This window comes from Bombus vancouverensis, chromosome 10 (assembly GCF_051014615.1).
Source record: "Bombus vancouverensis nearcticus chromosome 10, iyBomVanc1_principal, whole genome shotgun sequence".
Lineage (NCBI taxonomy): Eukaryota > Metazoa > Arthropoda > Insecta > Hymenoptera > Apidae > Bombus > Bombus vancouverensis.
This window is the reverse complement of record NC_134920.1, coordinates 12863426-12882589: the sequence shown is the minus strand read 5'-3', so window position 1 is coordinate 12882589 and position 19164 is coordinate 12863426. Positions and strand designations below refer to the sequence as shown.

Sequence of the window (19164 nt, the reverse complement as noted above, 5' to 3'; positions counted from 1 at the left end):
TTTTATGTTTCCTTTTTGTTTTTTCTTTTTCTTTTTTATGACCATGAGTCAATCTCAACATCGTGGGTGTATTAGCAGAAAATAAAATACGGGGAAATTATGTGAATCCGTAGTATCGCAGCTGCTTCTTAATTGCTTCCGCAGTCCGTAACCGTCGAGAAGTGCCTAAATTGGTCCTCCAGAATTGGGCGAAATATTTATTCCTTCATGGACAGGCATGATTAAAAATACGGTACTTGTTGCATCGATCACTTTAGTTCTACATTACCATATTTTAATTAAAAAATTCTTTAAAATCAATTCGACGCATAGCTAATAATTTCAAAGGTATCCAATAATTCCGTAATAATTGCATTCTGAAATTATAATCTTCAAAATTCTTAAAAAGAAAATTTCGTATACGAATACCATTAGGTTGTCCGAAAAGTGTCTTTCTTTTGCAGACACGTCTTTTACAACGACGCATCTTTATACAAACACGAAACTTAATCTGTCGAACCATGTAAACTTTATCTTGATAGAACAAAATGGATCATACGTAGTTCGATAAAATAATATAAAAGGAAAAATATTGCGCATCCGTCGTTTCCTTATAAAACGAAAGAAACTTTTCGGGCGGCCTAATAATACGTAACGTATCACAGTTAAAAATTAAACGCCTAAAAATAACACGAATAAATAATGCGTATACGTGTAAAAGAAATAGTAGAGTATCAAGATCGAGCATAACTGTACGTCTAAAAATAAAAAATCTAGATCCACTTCTCTTTTGCTAAAACTGCATAAACCGAATACGCGGAAGGAACACAATCGAAATCGCATAGCGGGATTATCGTATTCTCTCCATTTGTTGAGCTAACGAGAATACCAGAGCCGCTTTTTTCCGTTCGATTTTCGATGAAATTGTTGCTGAGTACGCGTGTACGCGTTCAAAAGAGGGATTAAAAAAGAGCGGTATGGCGTCAGCCGCCAGAAACGGAGCGTTTCCAAATGCGGAGAACGAGAAGGAATTACCGCGGAACTCCCACAAAGTCCGCCCGCACTCGATCCTCTTGCACAGAAGTACCGCGAATCCATTCTTTCGCAACCCGAACCCGATACAATATGATGGGACATTACACCGTGACGAGAAACAGAAATGATTCGTCTTCGACGAAGAGCTGGCTCGGCATGAGACAAAGAAAATAAGGAGAGTTCGTACGTTACGAACCGTATCCAATCACGCTGATTGTCGATCGTTGCGGTCGAGGGTTGATCGGGTTTTCGGCTGGGAGTCGATGAAATTTGATCGAGTTTGGTTTGCGAATAGTTGAAGTTGATATTGATGTAATATTTGTTTTTTCAGTTCATCTTTTTCACTGGTTCTCCGATCTTTCAAAATCCCTAACAAAATTTTAGAGAAAAACGATAGAATAAAATATACTGAATATACTAAATAATATAGTAAACTGTGGATTTTTATGGTTTTATGGGAAATTTGAAAATGGTATATAATGCTCAAAATACACGTAATAAGCAAAGATGTCGTGTGATTATGCGAGTTACGAAGTTACATAAAAAATCAGGTCACAAGAAGAATAGAGGATGCGGCAACGAGGTGATAAGGACCTTTATCAAAACGATGCGAAATATTGCGGAACCATGTTAAGAGAATGGTACTTCACGGTTACGCAGTCGACTCCTTAATGAACATCTATCAGTTTGCGGCAAGATAAGACTTTACGAGCGCATTTTTCTCTTTTTTACGACACATACGGATTGCATCTTTTACATCGGGACGCCGGCGGCTCCAAACGAGTCATCTGGATGACGTCATGGCCCTTTCTGGTACCACTGCATCGAGAGCGACCTTTTCGACCGCTGCAACGTTGCCAGTATCCCCGATTTTCTTCATCGCTTCTGACCTTTTTCACGCGGCTTAAAAAGATGCCATAAACGGAACAAATGATAATTTTATTGAACTTTATGACGATGATAATTCTTCTAGGTAACTAATCTACTAAATCGTTGGTGTCGGAATATTTAGAAGATCACTTCGAGGTTGACCGTTCATTTTGCAACGAATTATAATTCAGCGTAAATATAAATTCGTAGAATACTTTTGGTTGTAGAAAATTGATCGCAGTAGATGTTATAAATTTGAGCTAGGAGAGGATCCTATCTAACTATCATAATTAGCGTTGTATCTTATCTTACGTTTTATATTACCAAGGTAAAATCAATCGACGATTGCAAGAATTACAAATTATAGCAAAATGCAATGAAATGGGAACCAATCGAAAATGGTACATTTTCCTCCCGTAAAATTAAATTATGTCACCGTTTACAAGATAAATTAAATTTTACGCAGTTAAACACTTTACTCAAAGAAGACATGCAAATAAACTGACACCAAGTTACAAAGAACTTTAAGTTCTTCCAACTCGATAATGAATTCTCCCATTAACGACAAAACGATTGATATCGGATTAATCGTTAAATCATAAAATTCCAAGACGGTAATAACCGCCAACGACAATGAATTCACAATGAACCGTAATGACATTTCTTCCACTAGCGCGATGTTTCTTCGTAAGACGATGTTATTTTTTCACAGAATTATTCAATATCCATTCGATAACCGTGCGTCGTTACTGTCTAAAAACATCGATTTGCAGCTAGATGTAGGAGGAATAACGATCTCGTATATTTCCACGCAGCTTCTAGAAACGTGGGTTGGACAATAAAGGTTGGTCGTGACAATAAAACGAAGGATACGCATAATTTTTTCATTTATTCAAAAATATTCGTTAAATATCTGGCCGTAAGAGCAAAGTAGAAATCTCGAGCGATCGTATGTAAATTTCATCGGGCTCATCGTTGGCCTGACGATCGTAAATCTTCCGGTACCATTCGCCATGGTGACCATAAAGTCGAGGCTGACGCGCTCGATTAACCCGATCGTTGTTTCGACGTCGCCGGTGTTGGCAGTTAACCTTCGTGTAACGATGTTCCCAGTTTCTCTAATTTTCTAGCCGCGTATCGAGTTCAACTTGAACGAACTACGGCTTTGACAATCTTTTTCTCTCGCTGGTAGATTCTCACGAAACGTAAAAGGAACGCGCGCGCGAGAACACGCTGACGTCATGATCCTTTCTGGAGAACGGATGCTGTGTTCGATGGTACCGCACTGACGCGACACATTACCGAGCAACAAGTGAAAAAATAAACATTCCTCTGCGTGGTTATTTCGCGATACCACTCCACTTGAAAGAAGATTTCTGCTTGTGCGATGTCGCATAGAGTGGCTTCATCGAATAAGAATATTTTTGCACGTTAATAAAATATTTTTACCAATCGAGGCATATACTTTCTTCTGTGTAATATCCAGACTTTTTCCATGCATTGTTCGATGGAAGTTTTAAACTTATACCGGTAAAAAATGCTACGCGATTAATAGTCCTTGATTGTGAATTCTATTAACGGAAAAATTATGCAGTTAAAATATCTTTGATACATATACGTGTCGTTGCAAATATTGTTTCCGATTAGAGAACATATTCCGAAAATTTCTCAAATTTGAGAAGAATATGGAAGAATCGTTACTGATATGTATGATGTTTCGTTTGTACTACAAAAAACAAAAAGTACTAGCAGAAAAAATTTCTTTCAAAGTCTTTTTTAAAACGACATTGAACTATAAACGATTAAAGAACCGAGGTAGGATTAAAAAATAGAACATAACTCTAAACTAGGCGTAATAAAATATGAAAATATCGAATTGCGCCAATCCGAAAGATCAAAACTGACGTGAGAAATTTTGAAAGCACGCACGAGCTTGTCCCACGTTCAAAACCCATGTAAAAGCTACACGATCACAAAACCGATCGAAATAAAGTCGATGCAGCTTGTAAAAAATAAGTCAATTGGAAAATTATTCGGTGCAGTGGTGTCGCCAGAGGCGAACAAAAGCTGCAGACCTCGTTCCGAAATTACCACCGAAGTGGTGGGAATGGCACAATTCTGCGCTTTGGGTTAACAATTCGGCCCGACGGTTCAGGACGTAGGCGTTAATGATAAATTGCAGCATCTCGCCTTCCTCGCGTTTGGCATTGATCCCTATCTACGTAACGATTACCCAGATATTACATATTACAAGCATACCCACGTGCCACGACTATTTTGTACGACCGATGAAATCGTCGTCTACGTCGTTGTCTCGTTATCAGGATTGACACGAATTAACAGAAACGCGGGCCTTTCCTATTGCAGTTCCGCCCCGAGATTACTCGATTCCTGCTTCCTTGCGCTTTTCGTAGCGTTAGTCGTCGCGACGCGTTGGTTTGATAGACGAGTGACACATATAAAAAAAAAAATAGTCAATTTCTAGAGAAAAGTAAAATTGTAATATTACACGCAGGTTCCTCGGGAAGTTCGTAGCTTTTTGATAATCGGTATTGCGTGCTGTGGCAGATTTTAGTAAAGTTGGAAGAGATGAAAAAGAAAATAGGCGGGACCGAATCTATTAATAACTGACGAAGATTTGCTACACGGTAAACAATTAGAAAAATCTAAGCTCGTCCATGTGGGGATCGTCAAGCTGATCAAAGAGCAAACTAAAAGGCGACAAGAAAATACACGAGGTAGGAAAAAAGGAAATAGAAGTGCACGCCCACGCGGTAAAAGAGACGGCGACGTTGACGAGGCTGGGACGAGCACGTGTAACCCCTGTTTTGTTTCGCTTGAACGAAGTAGGGTATCTAAGCGCCGATAAAGAAATCTCCGTTTCACCGACGATACGCCTCTCTCTGCCATGCGGCTATCCTCCTTTGATACTGAACCTACGTGCCATTAACCCCTCGTGACATTCGCACTTTGTACCACCCCATCGTCGATAGCCGAACAAATTTACGTGACATTCATTTTTATACGTGTGAATTCTCGATGATCGTTTAACCTGTTAACCGAAGCGAACAAGTCGCTCGAATTTTCGATCTTTTGAATACGAAGTTGCCTTATTTACGGATCTTCTATCTTCTAATGCATCGCTTCGTTTCTGTGGGAAACGATTTTGTCGTATTTATATTTGAAAGTATATTATACGATAAAAACATGTGCTCAAATTAGATCGAGATAGAACGGGCTTATTAAAAAAAAAAGCAGTATGTATTATGAAATTTATTAATCGTTCAGTCCTCCTCGATAACGGCTATATTCTTGCAATTGGGTCGAAAAATACTCGATTACTCGTAGCAATCGTGGGGCATCGATTGCTCGAGTTTCGTCATTTATGTTTCATTTGAACTCTACGATAGTGCGTGATTTGCTGATACACGCTTTAAAACTTGCAAGGATGTACGTATTTGCTGACGTAACAGTTAGTTTGAAAATCGTCGTATCAATTTCGCTGAAATCGATATCAGCATCAACCTGCTGCAAAAGATACGTTAACCAAACTGATCAATTCCATCTTTCACATATTCTAATTTTGCTACTTTTCCATTTACGAGGAATCCTGTGAGCTATATTGACTGTGTATTGCTATTTTCTGAGGCTTGAAACGATCGATTTAGAAATTAAATTATCGATATAACGAGAGATATTTTATAACTACCTGTTGCACGTAAAATTCGTTTGTCAAAAAACACGCCATAAAGCATTGGTGCACTGGTCTGATAGGAAGATTTATTGAAAATCGGAGTAATCTCTTTCAATTCACATTCGACCCATTGTTGATTTGCCGGTACATTTCATGCAGCGATAACGGATACCGAAAGGTGATAACAGCCATAGAACGGATACACGCAGCGAAGTCCTACGCATTCGCTCGTCTTCTCGTATCGCAAAATGTGGGGGTGAGAAGCATTTCCGTTCCGCAATCATCTACATATCGCTTGAATCTAATACCTCGCAGTTACTGGCAACGCTTTTACCGCGAAAAATCCGACGAATATCGAATTCGATAAAATCTACGAGATTTCGCGTATGAAAAAACTGACCTTCTTATCGTTGATTCGTCATTCAGTGTAAATTGATAAAATTAATTAATTCGTAGAAAATATGTCTGCGAAAATTGAAGATCGATCGTTGTTCAGCCGAATTCGATTACCGACCAACGAAGTTTCCCATTTAATACTCGAAAACGAAGAGGCAAGATGATAAAGTATATGATAAAATAAAACTTTTTCCACGTACCGATGCAACAAATGTGTTACACCGTCTGAAATACACAGTCACAGCCACATGATAGAATATCATCAGCCAGTATAATATTACTTTTAACATCAACGTCATCTGAAATTTACCAAAACTAGACTCTATTCTCGGAAATCTGTTCCTACGTTCTTTATCCACCGATATTTATCCCACACTTATACCATGCAATTTCGCAAGCCTTCGCGATGGTCGCGTTCTCGCTGATTGCTCTAATCTAGCGGGCCATTTGAATCGTCTTTCTTCGCGTAAGATTTTCACGAAATTAGGTCGTCCCATTAAAAGCGTGAACCGACCGAAAGACAGAAGGAGAGAGAGAGAGAGAGAGAGAGAAAAGAACGAAAAAGGGAGGATGACATACCACGCGTATTGCGATAACGCACTTCCCATTGACAGATCATTCTATGCTTCCAGCAGTGTGAAACCGGATGTCGAATGATCTCATAACCAGATACGCTCTGCCTACCCTTCCTTCCTTAACGTTTCACAGAATTTCAGCGAATAGTTTATCTGTGAGCAAAAGAAGATAAAAAAAAGGAATTGAGGAGCTTTCTAGAAAAAAGAATCCACGACACAAAATGATACATCGAATAAAGCCTTTATTCTGGCTTTTAACATTAGTCGTTCTGTGGTCGGCTTATTAGAAGTTCTTTTGATCTCGTATCAAACAGGACAATTGATCTACGTACATTGTCAACGAGACGATTAATCGATTGGAACTTTTTTATTCGCGCAAAACGATGAAGTTAATCGTCTCTCGGTTTGTCCTGTCATCGGCTAGCCAACTCTGCTAATTGAGAACCGTAAACGTGTTTTATCTGTCAAATTGTACGATATTTCGACAAACGCGGGCCACCGTTCGAACGAGATTGAAAAATACGAACGTAAGTACTGCGCGATATTGACAAAATTGTTTGTTCGTTCGTTATTCGATCTGCGAAGGCTCGCTTGTACATACGCAACTTTGATCAGCTTGATGTTGATATTTCGACATTTTGCGAAACGTGAATTATAAAATTGATGGTCAATGATGGTCACGCGTAGCATGAAATTTAAAGGAGAGGCTAATTACGAACGAAATTGAACAAAATGTTACAACGTTGAAATACGTCGGTATATACGTCAGTACAGACGTGTTTTAACAATGACGAGTTTCATTATATGGTAGGATATTAATACAGATATACGAATCAAACGTTAGTATAGAAATATAGAATAATGTAAGAATAAACAGATTCTGTCAGAGAACAAGAATTTCTCCGAAATAATATGTATATGTTTTATTAAATATTTTTGGACCGATCGATTTCTGTTATGAAAATTCTTCTATAAAATTTATCATTTTTTACGCCGAAATTACTTTTCAATCGTGCACACTTTCATCTTGGATTCGCCGGTTTCCGTTTAAGGAGAGGATTTATGACTCGTCATCCTAGATTTAACCCTTTCCCTGAGTTCACACCAGACCAATCAGTGCAAACCCTTAAAAGGAAGTGTGTCAATTTGTATCGAATCTGACCATATTTGGTAGGCACCGGTACCCTCTACCAACTATACTCTCTGGTACTTGCACCGTAAATTCATGTTTTCCAAAGGTGAACAACCTTGCTGCCCCTTATTTTCAATTTATTCCAAGTGTCGCCGAATTTCGATAAATATTACATTATCGTCGTATAAGATATCGATCGATATATGTCTACTGATCCATCAATTTGAATAAATCACGTCGCCTGTTCATTACCATTGCTGTAATTTTAATCGAAGATCTTTTTCAGTAAAATATTCCAAATAAAACCGAATAAAAATATTCCAAATAAATATTTATGTTCATGAAACATAGCTTTTAAAGATTCTTCTCTAATTACTTCTAGGCACTTTAAAGATTACTTTAAGGCGAAAGAAGGCGATAAAACTTGTTTCTTACGCATTGAGCAGTTTTTGCTGGTCTCTCAATTTAACTACTCGGCAAAACGCATGGCGATAAGTAGCGTGGCAAAATCGATTCACCAGCGAAATATAGAAATATTCGACTCGGTACCTGCTCGGTGATATTTCAGCGGCATGCGTTTTCCCAATCATAATTAGTAAGGCACACGCAGCTTCCATGGAGGCCGTTGAAATATTGAGCAATTACAAACGATTTGTGGTCATATGAATTTATCAAGAACAATTATTGTCCGCTTTATACCCCGGCCTACTTTCAGCCTCCCTTTCTTCTCTATTCCATACATATCCCTCTATCCTTGTCTCTACGTAGCTAGTTGTCTGGCTATTAATTCCACCATGCATCTGTTCTACTATTTATTCGTTCGCTTGCGCATCTAGCTGTCTAAATACGCGCGTATCTATAGAAATAATTGAACAATATTTTTCTATTTCTTTAAAAGGATCCCCATTTAATTAATAAACTGTGATTTTTTATACAATTTCATATTTTTATGAACACAGAGAAATAAAGAAAACATAAAACAAACATACGTTTCGCTCACTAAATATTATAACAAATACTGTGTCTATTTTACACATGGTTGTATACGTATTATACTTTGCTATCCGCGACGAACATCGCGCACGGGCAAAAATTACGAGTCTCGGTTATCGAGTCGTTAAAAGTTTCGAAACGCGGAGCCGCGATGATAAGAGCGGACTTTCACGCGAGGAGACGCGACGCACGCGGGCCGATTCCCATGAGTATTTCATGGGTAGCTGTCGAATCCGCTGTTATCTGACCCGAATACGAATCAGCCGCGTTTCCATATTAATTTAGTCGGCCGGCGCGCACACATTCGCTTTTCCCTTTCCTTGCGACAACTTCGAAACGTAACAGCGCGAGGACCTCCTCGAACGCGCTCAATTAAGATAAATAATTAAGATAAATCGGCGCGAACGCATAAATAATTCCGCGAATCGGTGGGCCGCTTTATAACTTTTCACTTTAACGATTGTAAATAAGAGGTGTGATTAACGTTCCGCTGAACAAGCGAGTCCCGCAATAGGTGGACGCTACATCGGGCATAGTTCATCAATTTCGGATGTCCGATATGTATAATTAAAGTGTGAAATACAGGATCGTTAACACGAATGATATATATCCGTTTTACGCCTGTTTCACGAAACCATTCAGTCCCGGCTCTCCACGTTCCAGGCGAATGGCAGTGAATCTTCTATTCACTACGCATCCCTTTGTTGGAAATTTTAAATAACCGTTCCATATATACTCGCGTATATATCACGTATCGATGATTCATAAATGTATTCGGTATGATAAATGAAAAACCTGTACAATATTCAAATTATTATTTTCAATACGAATTTCTCGTTAATCCTACTTTACGAATGTAAAATGTATAACAGCGACTCTACTGTCCGTATCGGCTAATAAGTTTACGAGTTCACCAAAGATTTCTAAATGTGAGATATGGTGGTACGCCACGTGGAAACATGCACGTGGATACCGCGAATAAGACAATGGACAAAGGAAGTTGGTCTGATCGGCGTTGTCTTGGTCAGAAGGACCATTCTGGTCCACGACAGCGACCGATTCGTATCGAGCAATAGCACGGAACTTTATCGAGTCTTTGTATATCTTACGATTGATCGTGCAGATATTAAAATTCCAACTACTTTCCATGAAACAATGCTGAAGTAATTCAGATGGAATGCATAATAGCTTAGGAGGAATTTACGAAAATAATCATCGAAATATCGTTGTAAAATCGCGTTTCATGAAAAATGTCAGCAGGGAAAGAAGTAATATATAATTAGTTTACAGTCTTGTGGTACAGCATTCTCAATCAGGCGTGCTTCTTGAGAGTTGTGCAACAGGTTAACTGATAAAGCTGTTTCTTCTTTTTTTTTTTTTTTTTTTACCGTTTCTTAAAACTGTAATCACGCAAGATAAGTGCGTTAATGGTCGACGGAAGATCTGACGAAGCTAAGAATTTTCCATTACAAATAAAAATTCAAGCTAATTCGAGGATTGCGTCAAGACGCAATTCGTACTTAACGCAACATACGCATTTTTAATGCATAATGAAATTTCCCAATGTAATTACAGTTTCCAGGAATACTTGGAAAACAAGCAAAATAGTTTATATTTTAATGCTGCATAGACAAAGATAAAGGCGAGAATAATATTATTGCCATCGATTTTCTAACTTCTATGTGCTGTTATACATGCGTACGATTTAACTAACATTATCTTTCCTTTATCTATCTTTTCTCTTTATTCGTTCTCTCTTCGTTATTTTCTCGTATATTATAATCTAGATTAATAAATCAATAAATAAGATTGAGACTTAAGGAATTTTTGTAATCGTTAATTTGGAAATGTACAAATTTACAGAGAATCCACGTAGACATATAAAATATCCAAATTAAGAAGCTCGTTACAACATTTAATAGGAGGAACAAATGTCTATTCAGATTCTGTTTCTTCAGTTACATCGATAAAGATGTGAAGCTGCGTAGATATTCGTAGATGTAATAACCACATCGTTGTATGTCAAAGATAAGCACACAAATAATCCGTAGTCGGTCGAGCACTCATCGGACACGCGTCAGGATCAAAGCGAATCCGCCGGGGGTAGTAGCAAAGTAGAGGAGGGTACAAATAACCACTCGTTCCGTGATTGCCACGCATTCACCAGAGACGAGCGAGCGTAAATGTTGCGTGAAAAGCCACGGGTGAGCTTGCGACGCGTCTCGTAAACTCCTTTTGCCCTCGTTCCACCCCTTGTCACGAGAATTAACGCAAAAAAGCTTTACCCATAAGAAAGCAGTTTTCGGTTTTATCTCTTCCTTCGCTTCTTCTTCCTTCCGAAACCTGTTTCCTCTTCGATCTACATTTTTCCTATTTTCTTCTCCGCCTAAAGTAATTCGATTCTAACGCCTCTCGTGTATTTTCGTCCGAATAACGTAAACTAAATTTCGCAAAATTTGTTTCCAAGCTGAGATCTATCTTCGTTGCTCGTACCTTCGATCTACCTTTCTGTCGTTTTATCTTCCCACCGAAAAACTTATCTCTCGATTTCTTTCTCTTTACCATTTTTATTCTCGATTTAACGTTCGTCGGTTAATTAACCACAACCACGAACCGTACGTCTTAATTATGCGAGTAATTCGAGTTTCGTAGGTAGAGAAACGGTGGCGGAATTGCGAGTGTGCAAATTACCGCGTGTTGCTTGCCCGGGGGACTACTTTCCGCGGGATACTCCTTTTTCGACCTGAAATGCTGTATGCATGCACATTGTTTGTCCCGTACGGTGGTTTATATGGAGTAATTGTCTTCGTTGCGGTGGACTCTGTTCCTTTCCTTCCTTCTCGTTGTTACGCTTCAGGCACGACGGATTATTATGGTACAGCACGACGGTGCTGTGTAAAGTGGTTCTTAGGAGGGTGTGAAAAATGTTTATGCGGAAACACATCATAATGATGATGTTAAGTAGCCGAGTATGATTTATTATGTTTTATAATTCATCAACGTTCAACGTACGCTTTATGGTAAACGAAATTAGCGAAGCTGAAGCTTCGTGATGATATCCAGTGAATAGAACGAGTCTCTATCTTATTTGTTCAGTTTCGTTCAGAAAAATATGAAACTGCGTAAACATCCGCGTAGAAATTACTCGTTGCTAGGTTCATTGCTAATTTGTATAAAAAACAGTTCATTTATTTTCCTTCGCCATCTTATATCTCGTATTATAAGCAACATTTACAAAACAAAAATTCACGTTAGTATTACGATCAAAGTGACACACGATATTACGATGCAAAAGGATATTTCTATTTTTTTCTGATATCTGTTCGACGTACAACACATCCGTACCGTAGTTTGTAAAAAGTTTATCTATTTCGCTATTGTTGTTTGCAATGGGAACGAAATCTCCTATTGTTAGAAAAAGCAAAATAGGATGGTATACCGCTATCAATTTTTACGACATTTACAAAACGTAAAACACGACAATCGGATTAACTTTACTAAAACGATCACAGTTTTACGTTTACTTTATTTAAAAATTTTCTAGTATAATTTCGTTCATACTACGATTAAACGCTCCGATACCATGACGAGCTTATCAGAGCTATTCAACAACAAATACCATACTTTTTTCTATTAATACCTAAATAAATATAATGAAAAATTACAAGCAGGGTAACATATAACAGTGACTCGCGGAAGTATATTAGCAATTGTTAACGACGCATTTTATTTCACACAGAACGGAATCGCGTTATCAGCCACGAACGATCGTGCACTTTTGCAAGCACCTCCAGATCAGGAAGCACACATTTGAAATGGTTGCAGTTGCACCACTGATTAGATGGCCTTCCAGCGAATCAATTGTGCGATGCAATAATCGTACTTTCGCAATTGCGACGAATCATGCACGATGTAACGTATTTAAAGAAATATGTAGTAGGCGGTGTACGCATAATTGTGAAATTTATTTTTATAGGAAAGGAGGAGTGGGTGTGATATCCTTGATGGGTCTGGTAATACTACATCCGATGTCCCGTCGAATAAGCTGATTATTGTCGCAGTCGTCGAAGAAAGAATATATGCGGTTGATAATTGCGATTTGTAATTTATAATCTGTAAGCCTGTTGAAATTTCCCAAGTAAAACCAATGAAAAACCGTATTTTATCTTTCCGTGAATTTATAAACTTCTTGCACGATCTTTTCGCCGAAAATAAAAATATGAAATATTTGTCGCAAAAGATCGTGGCAGAAGTTACAATTGCAACGAGACACTCGTTCAACGAATCTGATCTCTATTTTCTTTTCAGGGTGACGAAGGTATACGAGGATTCCCTGGAGCTCCAGGAATACCGGTTCGTAAAAATCTCCATTCCATTAAAAGTTTGTTTGTCGAGTTTCAATTTTTACGTTGAGGGCTCGCCTGAATTTCTAAATTTGCTCGCCAGATGTTATCTAGATTCCACAAGCTATGAATTTAAATATCCCAACCAATTTGTAGACGTCTTTTCCGAATCATGCTCGACAAGCTGCACTTTCGCGCAAAATTTCCCATTAATTCTTCGCCTCTTGCCAGTTCTTGATAATGAATTCTCTTTATTATTAGATCTCATTAACACGTACTAATTCAGTCGCTCAAGAGAATAATATTGGCCCCTTTTAAGCTATTGCGCACGTATAAAATCTGAAACTCATTGTCAGTGATAATTACGTTTTGAAATTTTCTTCTAGGAACCAACTTTATGATCTGATCACTTTAGCTGTAAATAAATCGATGAAGCTTCACTGCTACGTATCTGCGTGAACTTTTGTAGAGTTGTTATTTTCGTCCCATTTTACGGGAACGATAAAAAATTGTCTTTTATCAGGAAAAAAAATATTATTTACGGGAAGAAACAAAAATAGACCGAAACTTGTGCAACGAGTAGCGATGGCTACAAGATCGTGCTCGTTAAATCGAATATACAAGAATTCTCATCAACGAAGATTCGGTTCGTGGCTTTTTAATACTTGAATTCTTCCTACATCTTTTCGTTGTTGAACCTAAATTTTATAAATACGACGGAAATATTTTTTTTTCTTTTGCTCAAACAACACGTAACGTTAAGTACACTATTCTGAAATACGGATAATTTCTCAAAGATATAGAACGAATTTTTACCTTCGTTGAAATGATCCAAATATTTGGATTTTCCAATTTTCTAAATATTAGGTTGTCCGAAAAGTGTCTTTCTTTTACAGACACGTCTTTTACAACGACGCATTTTTATACAAACACGAAATCTAATCGTCGAACTTTACGATCTTTATTTTGATAGAAGAAAATGGATCATACGTAATTCGACGAAATAATATAAAATAGAACATGTTGTGCATCCATTATTTCCTTATAAAACGAAAGAATCTTTTCGGACGACCCAGTACTTTAATCAACTATGCACCTAAACGCGTTCGTTATAATTTAGAATATTACCGTATGTATATTTTTTATGAAAATACATATGAAATTTATTATGTCTACGTATTTATCAAAGGAATTCTTCAGATCTTTAACCGTGTTAGAGAAATATTTTCTTCACGCGTTCCTAAAACTTTATCGAAGAAAAATTCCCAAGAAGCTTCGCGACCTTTCGTGTCTCTCCTAGTCGAGATTTGTCCGAGTAAAAATAAAACGGAACGGAATTTCAGAGAAATTTGAAATAATTAAATTGGCTGTAGGGTAATCCCGGTCCAGAAGGTGTAATGGGACCAGACGGTCTGGACGGATGCAACGGGACCGATGGACGTGCCGGTGCACCGGGATTGCCTGGTATGCATGGCGAACGTGGTCAACCAGGGCCAGAAGGAGATCCAGGGATCATTGGCGAGCCTGGTGACGGAGGTATCAATTCCGTGGGCGTGAAAGGTATTCGAGGAAATCCAGGCATCGACGGATTCGAGGTAACGAACTTTACAGATCCCACGACCCGGTGAAAACTAAAAAACTAAAAAAATATAATTGAAGAATCGAAATGGTAAACGATTTAAATACCAGAGACGAAGATCGAGAATAGAAATAACAAAAATCATTTTTATCGAGTTTGACACTTACGTCGTTTATCGTTTGAACGATGGCTATAAACTTTTAGAATTTATTACCACTGTCCTCTATTTAGAGTGAAAAAGAATAGCAAAATTATTAACTATTACCCATAGTGTAATTGGCACTCGCGATTACGGTCGTCGTAGTAGCCCTAAAAGCTAAAGTAAAGTCGTTTCACAACTTACGCGCTTCTTCGCAGTGTTGTGTACGTAATTTACATCCTCGTCGACTAGAAAATCGTCGATTGACCACAGAAACCATACACCGTGATAACTGGTAAATTATAAATTTTCTGCCCAGGGCTTTCAAGGATCGTATGGGATCCCCGGAGAAATGGGCTATCCAGGAGAGAGGGGAGACATGGTGAGTACAAGATCGCGACTTATCCGTTGGTATCGCGCTTCAGGTACCGTAACGACCGATCGGGCGAACCAGAGGGTTCGCGAACCTCTTGCGAAGGTTTAGGTCGTGCCATTCGTTCGCCAAGCCACGAAGCTACCAGAGAAAGAGAGAAGCGACGAAGAAAATGAAAAAGACGAGGAAAGGGAGAGGCGGTCCAGTCTTTGGACGTGTTTCGTTCCTTTTTGCGAAACGCCACCTGCTCGCATGAAATATCGTCTGGCTGACTAAGTGTTGGCCGGTAATATTTAACGGACACGCCGGAAATAAGAAATGCGGAGGCGAACGAGATGCGACTTGGAATTTAAAGGAATTCATGGGCCGCGCGATATCGCGCCTTGATAACGTGCTCGCGATGGAATCTTCTTACACGCGGCTTCGTAAAAATCACCGCTGTACGATCGTGTAACTGCCTTTTGTCCTTGCCCCCTCGAACTCGCGTGCTACGATAAAAATCAGTTTCGACCGGCTAACGCTGTGTAAAATGGAATTAACGACAAGACGAAGCGGTGAACACAGATCGATTTCGAATTTGATACTCGTGACGATGGTATCTCGTCGTGCGAATAAAATTGCTCGAACGTTTCGTATAACGTAAGATATACGAGCAAAAGTTTTTATAGCAATTGTTCAAATACTTCTGCCATCTACTATATGTAGAGTTATTCTGTGACGTTCAAATGATATTTCATGGTTGATAAAATAACGAGAAAATATGGTAAGCAGATATAGAAATGTGTGGATGAAACTAGCTGGATAAGAGGCGACGATTAGTCGCTGGAGCAACGGAGCTACATGTTAATCTCTAAACAGGGCAGAATCCGCTGAAATCTGAAACGTCGCGTTTCAAGAGCCTGTTATCTGCTGACACGACAGCCACTGATAATACGAGCCGTCTACCCTCGGAAGAAGATTCCACTGCGGCCGATCGGCAACTTCCGAGAAACTCGAAACCTCCGTTAGCTGCATTCGCCCTTCTGTAAACTGGCCACCGTGCACGCGTGCATGTTGCCTTCTTACTCTGTCGTGTAAAAGATGAGAAATTGGATATAATTTCGTTCCGGTAACGCGGTTAAATCCAACTACGGTCTAAGCGCGATCTAGCTTCTAATGCAATTTCGTTTTACGAGACTTTTGAGAATAGTTGAGTCCATAGTACTTTCCACATAGATTACACTCGTAGATTTAACCCTTTTAAAACTAAACTTTTTAACAACAATAACGATAGAGCATTGGAGCGTATAAAATCATACGGTGTTAACGTAATTTTCATATATTCTATACGATAATACGAAATACGAAACGAAGTGATATCGTGTCAGCTTACTTATTTATGACAGATATATAACGAACGATTGAATGATCCTTTAGGGTTACCGCGGACCCATGGGGTTACCAGGCATGCAAGGTGAAGTGGGTGAAACTGTATATGGCGCGAAAGGTACGGTAGGTGAACAAGGAGACAGAGGAGAGCCTGGCCCACCGAGTAAAGATGAATACAAGAAAACAGACACCATGTACTATCCGGTGAAGGGCAGTAGGGGCGAGAAGGGAATGCGAGGAGATAAAGGTGGTTATGGAAGAAAGGGAGAACCTGGCATCAAAGGTCCTCACGTGAGTAACGTTATGTACTTTAAATTGTTACAAATTCCATAAAATCGTACGTCGCAAGTGGAAGAAGAAATAGCGAGGTACAAAAATATGCAAGTCTTTAAGTAGTTTCTTCCTGGAAAGAAGAAAAATTGCATCGTATGAAATTATTTCAAGACAACGAATTTAACGTTTAAAACGTCGAATACGCTGAGAAATTAAAAGTCGTATTCGTGTTGTATATATGTGACATTTTCACGCAGGGTCGTCCAGGATTCGCTGGTACTAAAGGTATGAAGGGAGAGCAAGGTAACGATGGACCTAGAGGCAAACAGGGTGCAATAGGTCCGCCAGGACCTTCGGGAGAAAAGGGAGAGAAAGGGGCTCCAGGCTACGCAGGAAAACCGGGACCCGATGGATTAGATGTATGACCGCTTTACCGTTTCATTCTTAGTCAAAGAAACTTAATAAAATAATTCCATCGCGCATTTTATTCAAATTGTACGCTGTTCGTACTTGGTTTAAAATGAATTGATCACTTTTTACGTACATACGTGCCTTGAGATTTTATTAATTTTGCAGATTTATTTATCGAACCAAATCTACGATTATGTTTTAGCGTTTTGCTACAATCGATGCGAAAATATCTAATTTAATGATCGATTTGAATAAGAATTATCTTTCAATAGTATAACAATAGCAGACTGGATGACTTTTTGAAAATCGACTTGGAGAGACGTAGCTCTGTATTTTGATTTCAGGGAGAGCTGGGAGAGCCCGGAAACCAAGGACCACCTGGTAAACAAGGAGCTGCGGGAGAACCTGGACAATACATACCGGAACTGGACGAAATAATTCAAGGAAATATTGGAATTCAAGGAGATCTAGGTTTGTTTTTATCCAGTATCCATTTCTAAAAATAGAACGAAAAAAGATCTTGACGTGACAACTGCTTCTTTCTATCTAGGTCCGCCTGGTAATCCAGGAGAACCAGGAATACCAGGTTTACCCGGTAAAGTAGGTTATATCGGGCCACCTGGTCCTCCAGGACCGATCGGCCCTCCTGGATCGCCAGGACTGAAAGGATCTTCCATCAAAGGAGAGCCAGGGCAAGATGGTTTGTATCTAACGATTCGATGCCCATCGAAGAACGCGTTGAACCGACTGAAATATACTTCGTTACATTTCTCTTTTCAAGGTCTTACCGGAGAAATGGGTTTACAAGGTCCACCGGGTGCACCGGGTATACCCGGCCTCGCCGGTCCAAAAGGTTTTCCTGGAATATCGATACACGGCCCACCAGGCTTAGATGGAAAACCTGGATACCCCGGTGTTCCTGGATTACCGGGAGATCGTGGTGACCATGGCCCCCAAGGTACCTTTTCTTTCGTTTGATAAATTGCACGTCTATTTTATAATTTATATTTATACACCTACATTCGTAGTTTCGTAATTGTACATACGTCTATACTATTTTAGGACGTTGATTATCAGAACACCGATTAACAAAGCGATTGATTAATTGTCGGAATATTAATGAAAAATTGCTGATGAAATGAAAGAAATGAGGAAACGGTCCCTTGTAACCAAAATTGATAAAGATTAATCAACTAGACAAAATATTTTCTCATGCTCCTGATTTAAAAACACAGATATTTCGTAGGCGACGAAGAAATCGTTCATATTCGACAATAATTCGTTCGTGTTCGTTTTTCTTAATTATAAGCAAAAATCTTCATCGATATGCTGTAATGGAAATTTGGTATCCTGTACAATTTCCTGTAGCGATGCTAATTAACGTGTTTCGATCGTTCAGGTCCTAAAGGTTTCCCTGGGAAAGGAAGCAGGATCGGAGGCCCTCCGGGTGAACGTGGTTTACCAGGACTTCCAGGACTTCCTGGACCCGATGGATTTCCAGGTGCGCCAGGCTTCAAAGGTGTAAAAGGTCTTAAAGGAGACGACTGCGGTGTTTGTACGCCAGGTATGTTATATCGATAAATTAAAAAGGAAGAAAAGCTATTTCTCATTTTAATGTCTATGGACGTTGAACTTTAATATTCTGTTTCAACGTCGTATCGAAAATCTGTGCTTTAATAGTATATTATACTATGGCTCCGCTCTGTTTGCTACTGTCGAGACAATATCGGTTTACTAGCGTGACTAATGATGATGACATCTTGAGATAAGAACGGTGGACAGCTATTGCTGTATCTTGAATTCGCAATAGGATTACAACGTTATCGCATCTGATAGCATCGTGTACTTATTCACTTACTTACATGCTTATAAGTCTACACTGAGGTTTTCAATGTTCCATTAAAAAAATATTTAAAAGCTTTGTAATATCGTTTACTACGACAGCCTCTCTATTTTCGCGTTTTCGTGTTCTACAAAAATTTGGATCGTGAATGACTAAACGCT

The 19164-nt window shown here is 39.0% G+C and overlaps 1 protein-coding gene across 1 annotated transcript in view; it reads left to right on the top strand.

The window, feature by feature from the left end:
• The window catches only part of LOC117163435 (uncharacterized), a 59356-nt gene that overhangs the window by 30572 nt on the left and 9620 nt on the right, over positions 1-19164 (top strand). The window contains exons 3-11 of the mRNA XM_033345689.2: positions 12983-13027; positions 14391-14612; positions 15055-15117; positions 16525-16767; positions 17007-17168; positions 17505-17631; positions 17711-17860; positions 17942-18118; positions 18560-18724. Of these exons, the coding sequence (XP_033201580.1) occupies positions 12983-13027; positions 14391-14612; positions 15055-15117; positions 16525-16767; positions 17007-17168; positions 17505-17631; positions 17711-17860; positions 17942-18118; positions 18560-18724 (1354 nt within the window). The remainder of the gene's footprint in view (positions 1-12982; positions 13028-14390; positions 14613-15054; positions 15118-16524; positions 16768-17006; positions 17169-17504; positions 17632-17710; positions 17861-17941; positions 18119-18559; positions 18725-19164) is intronic.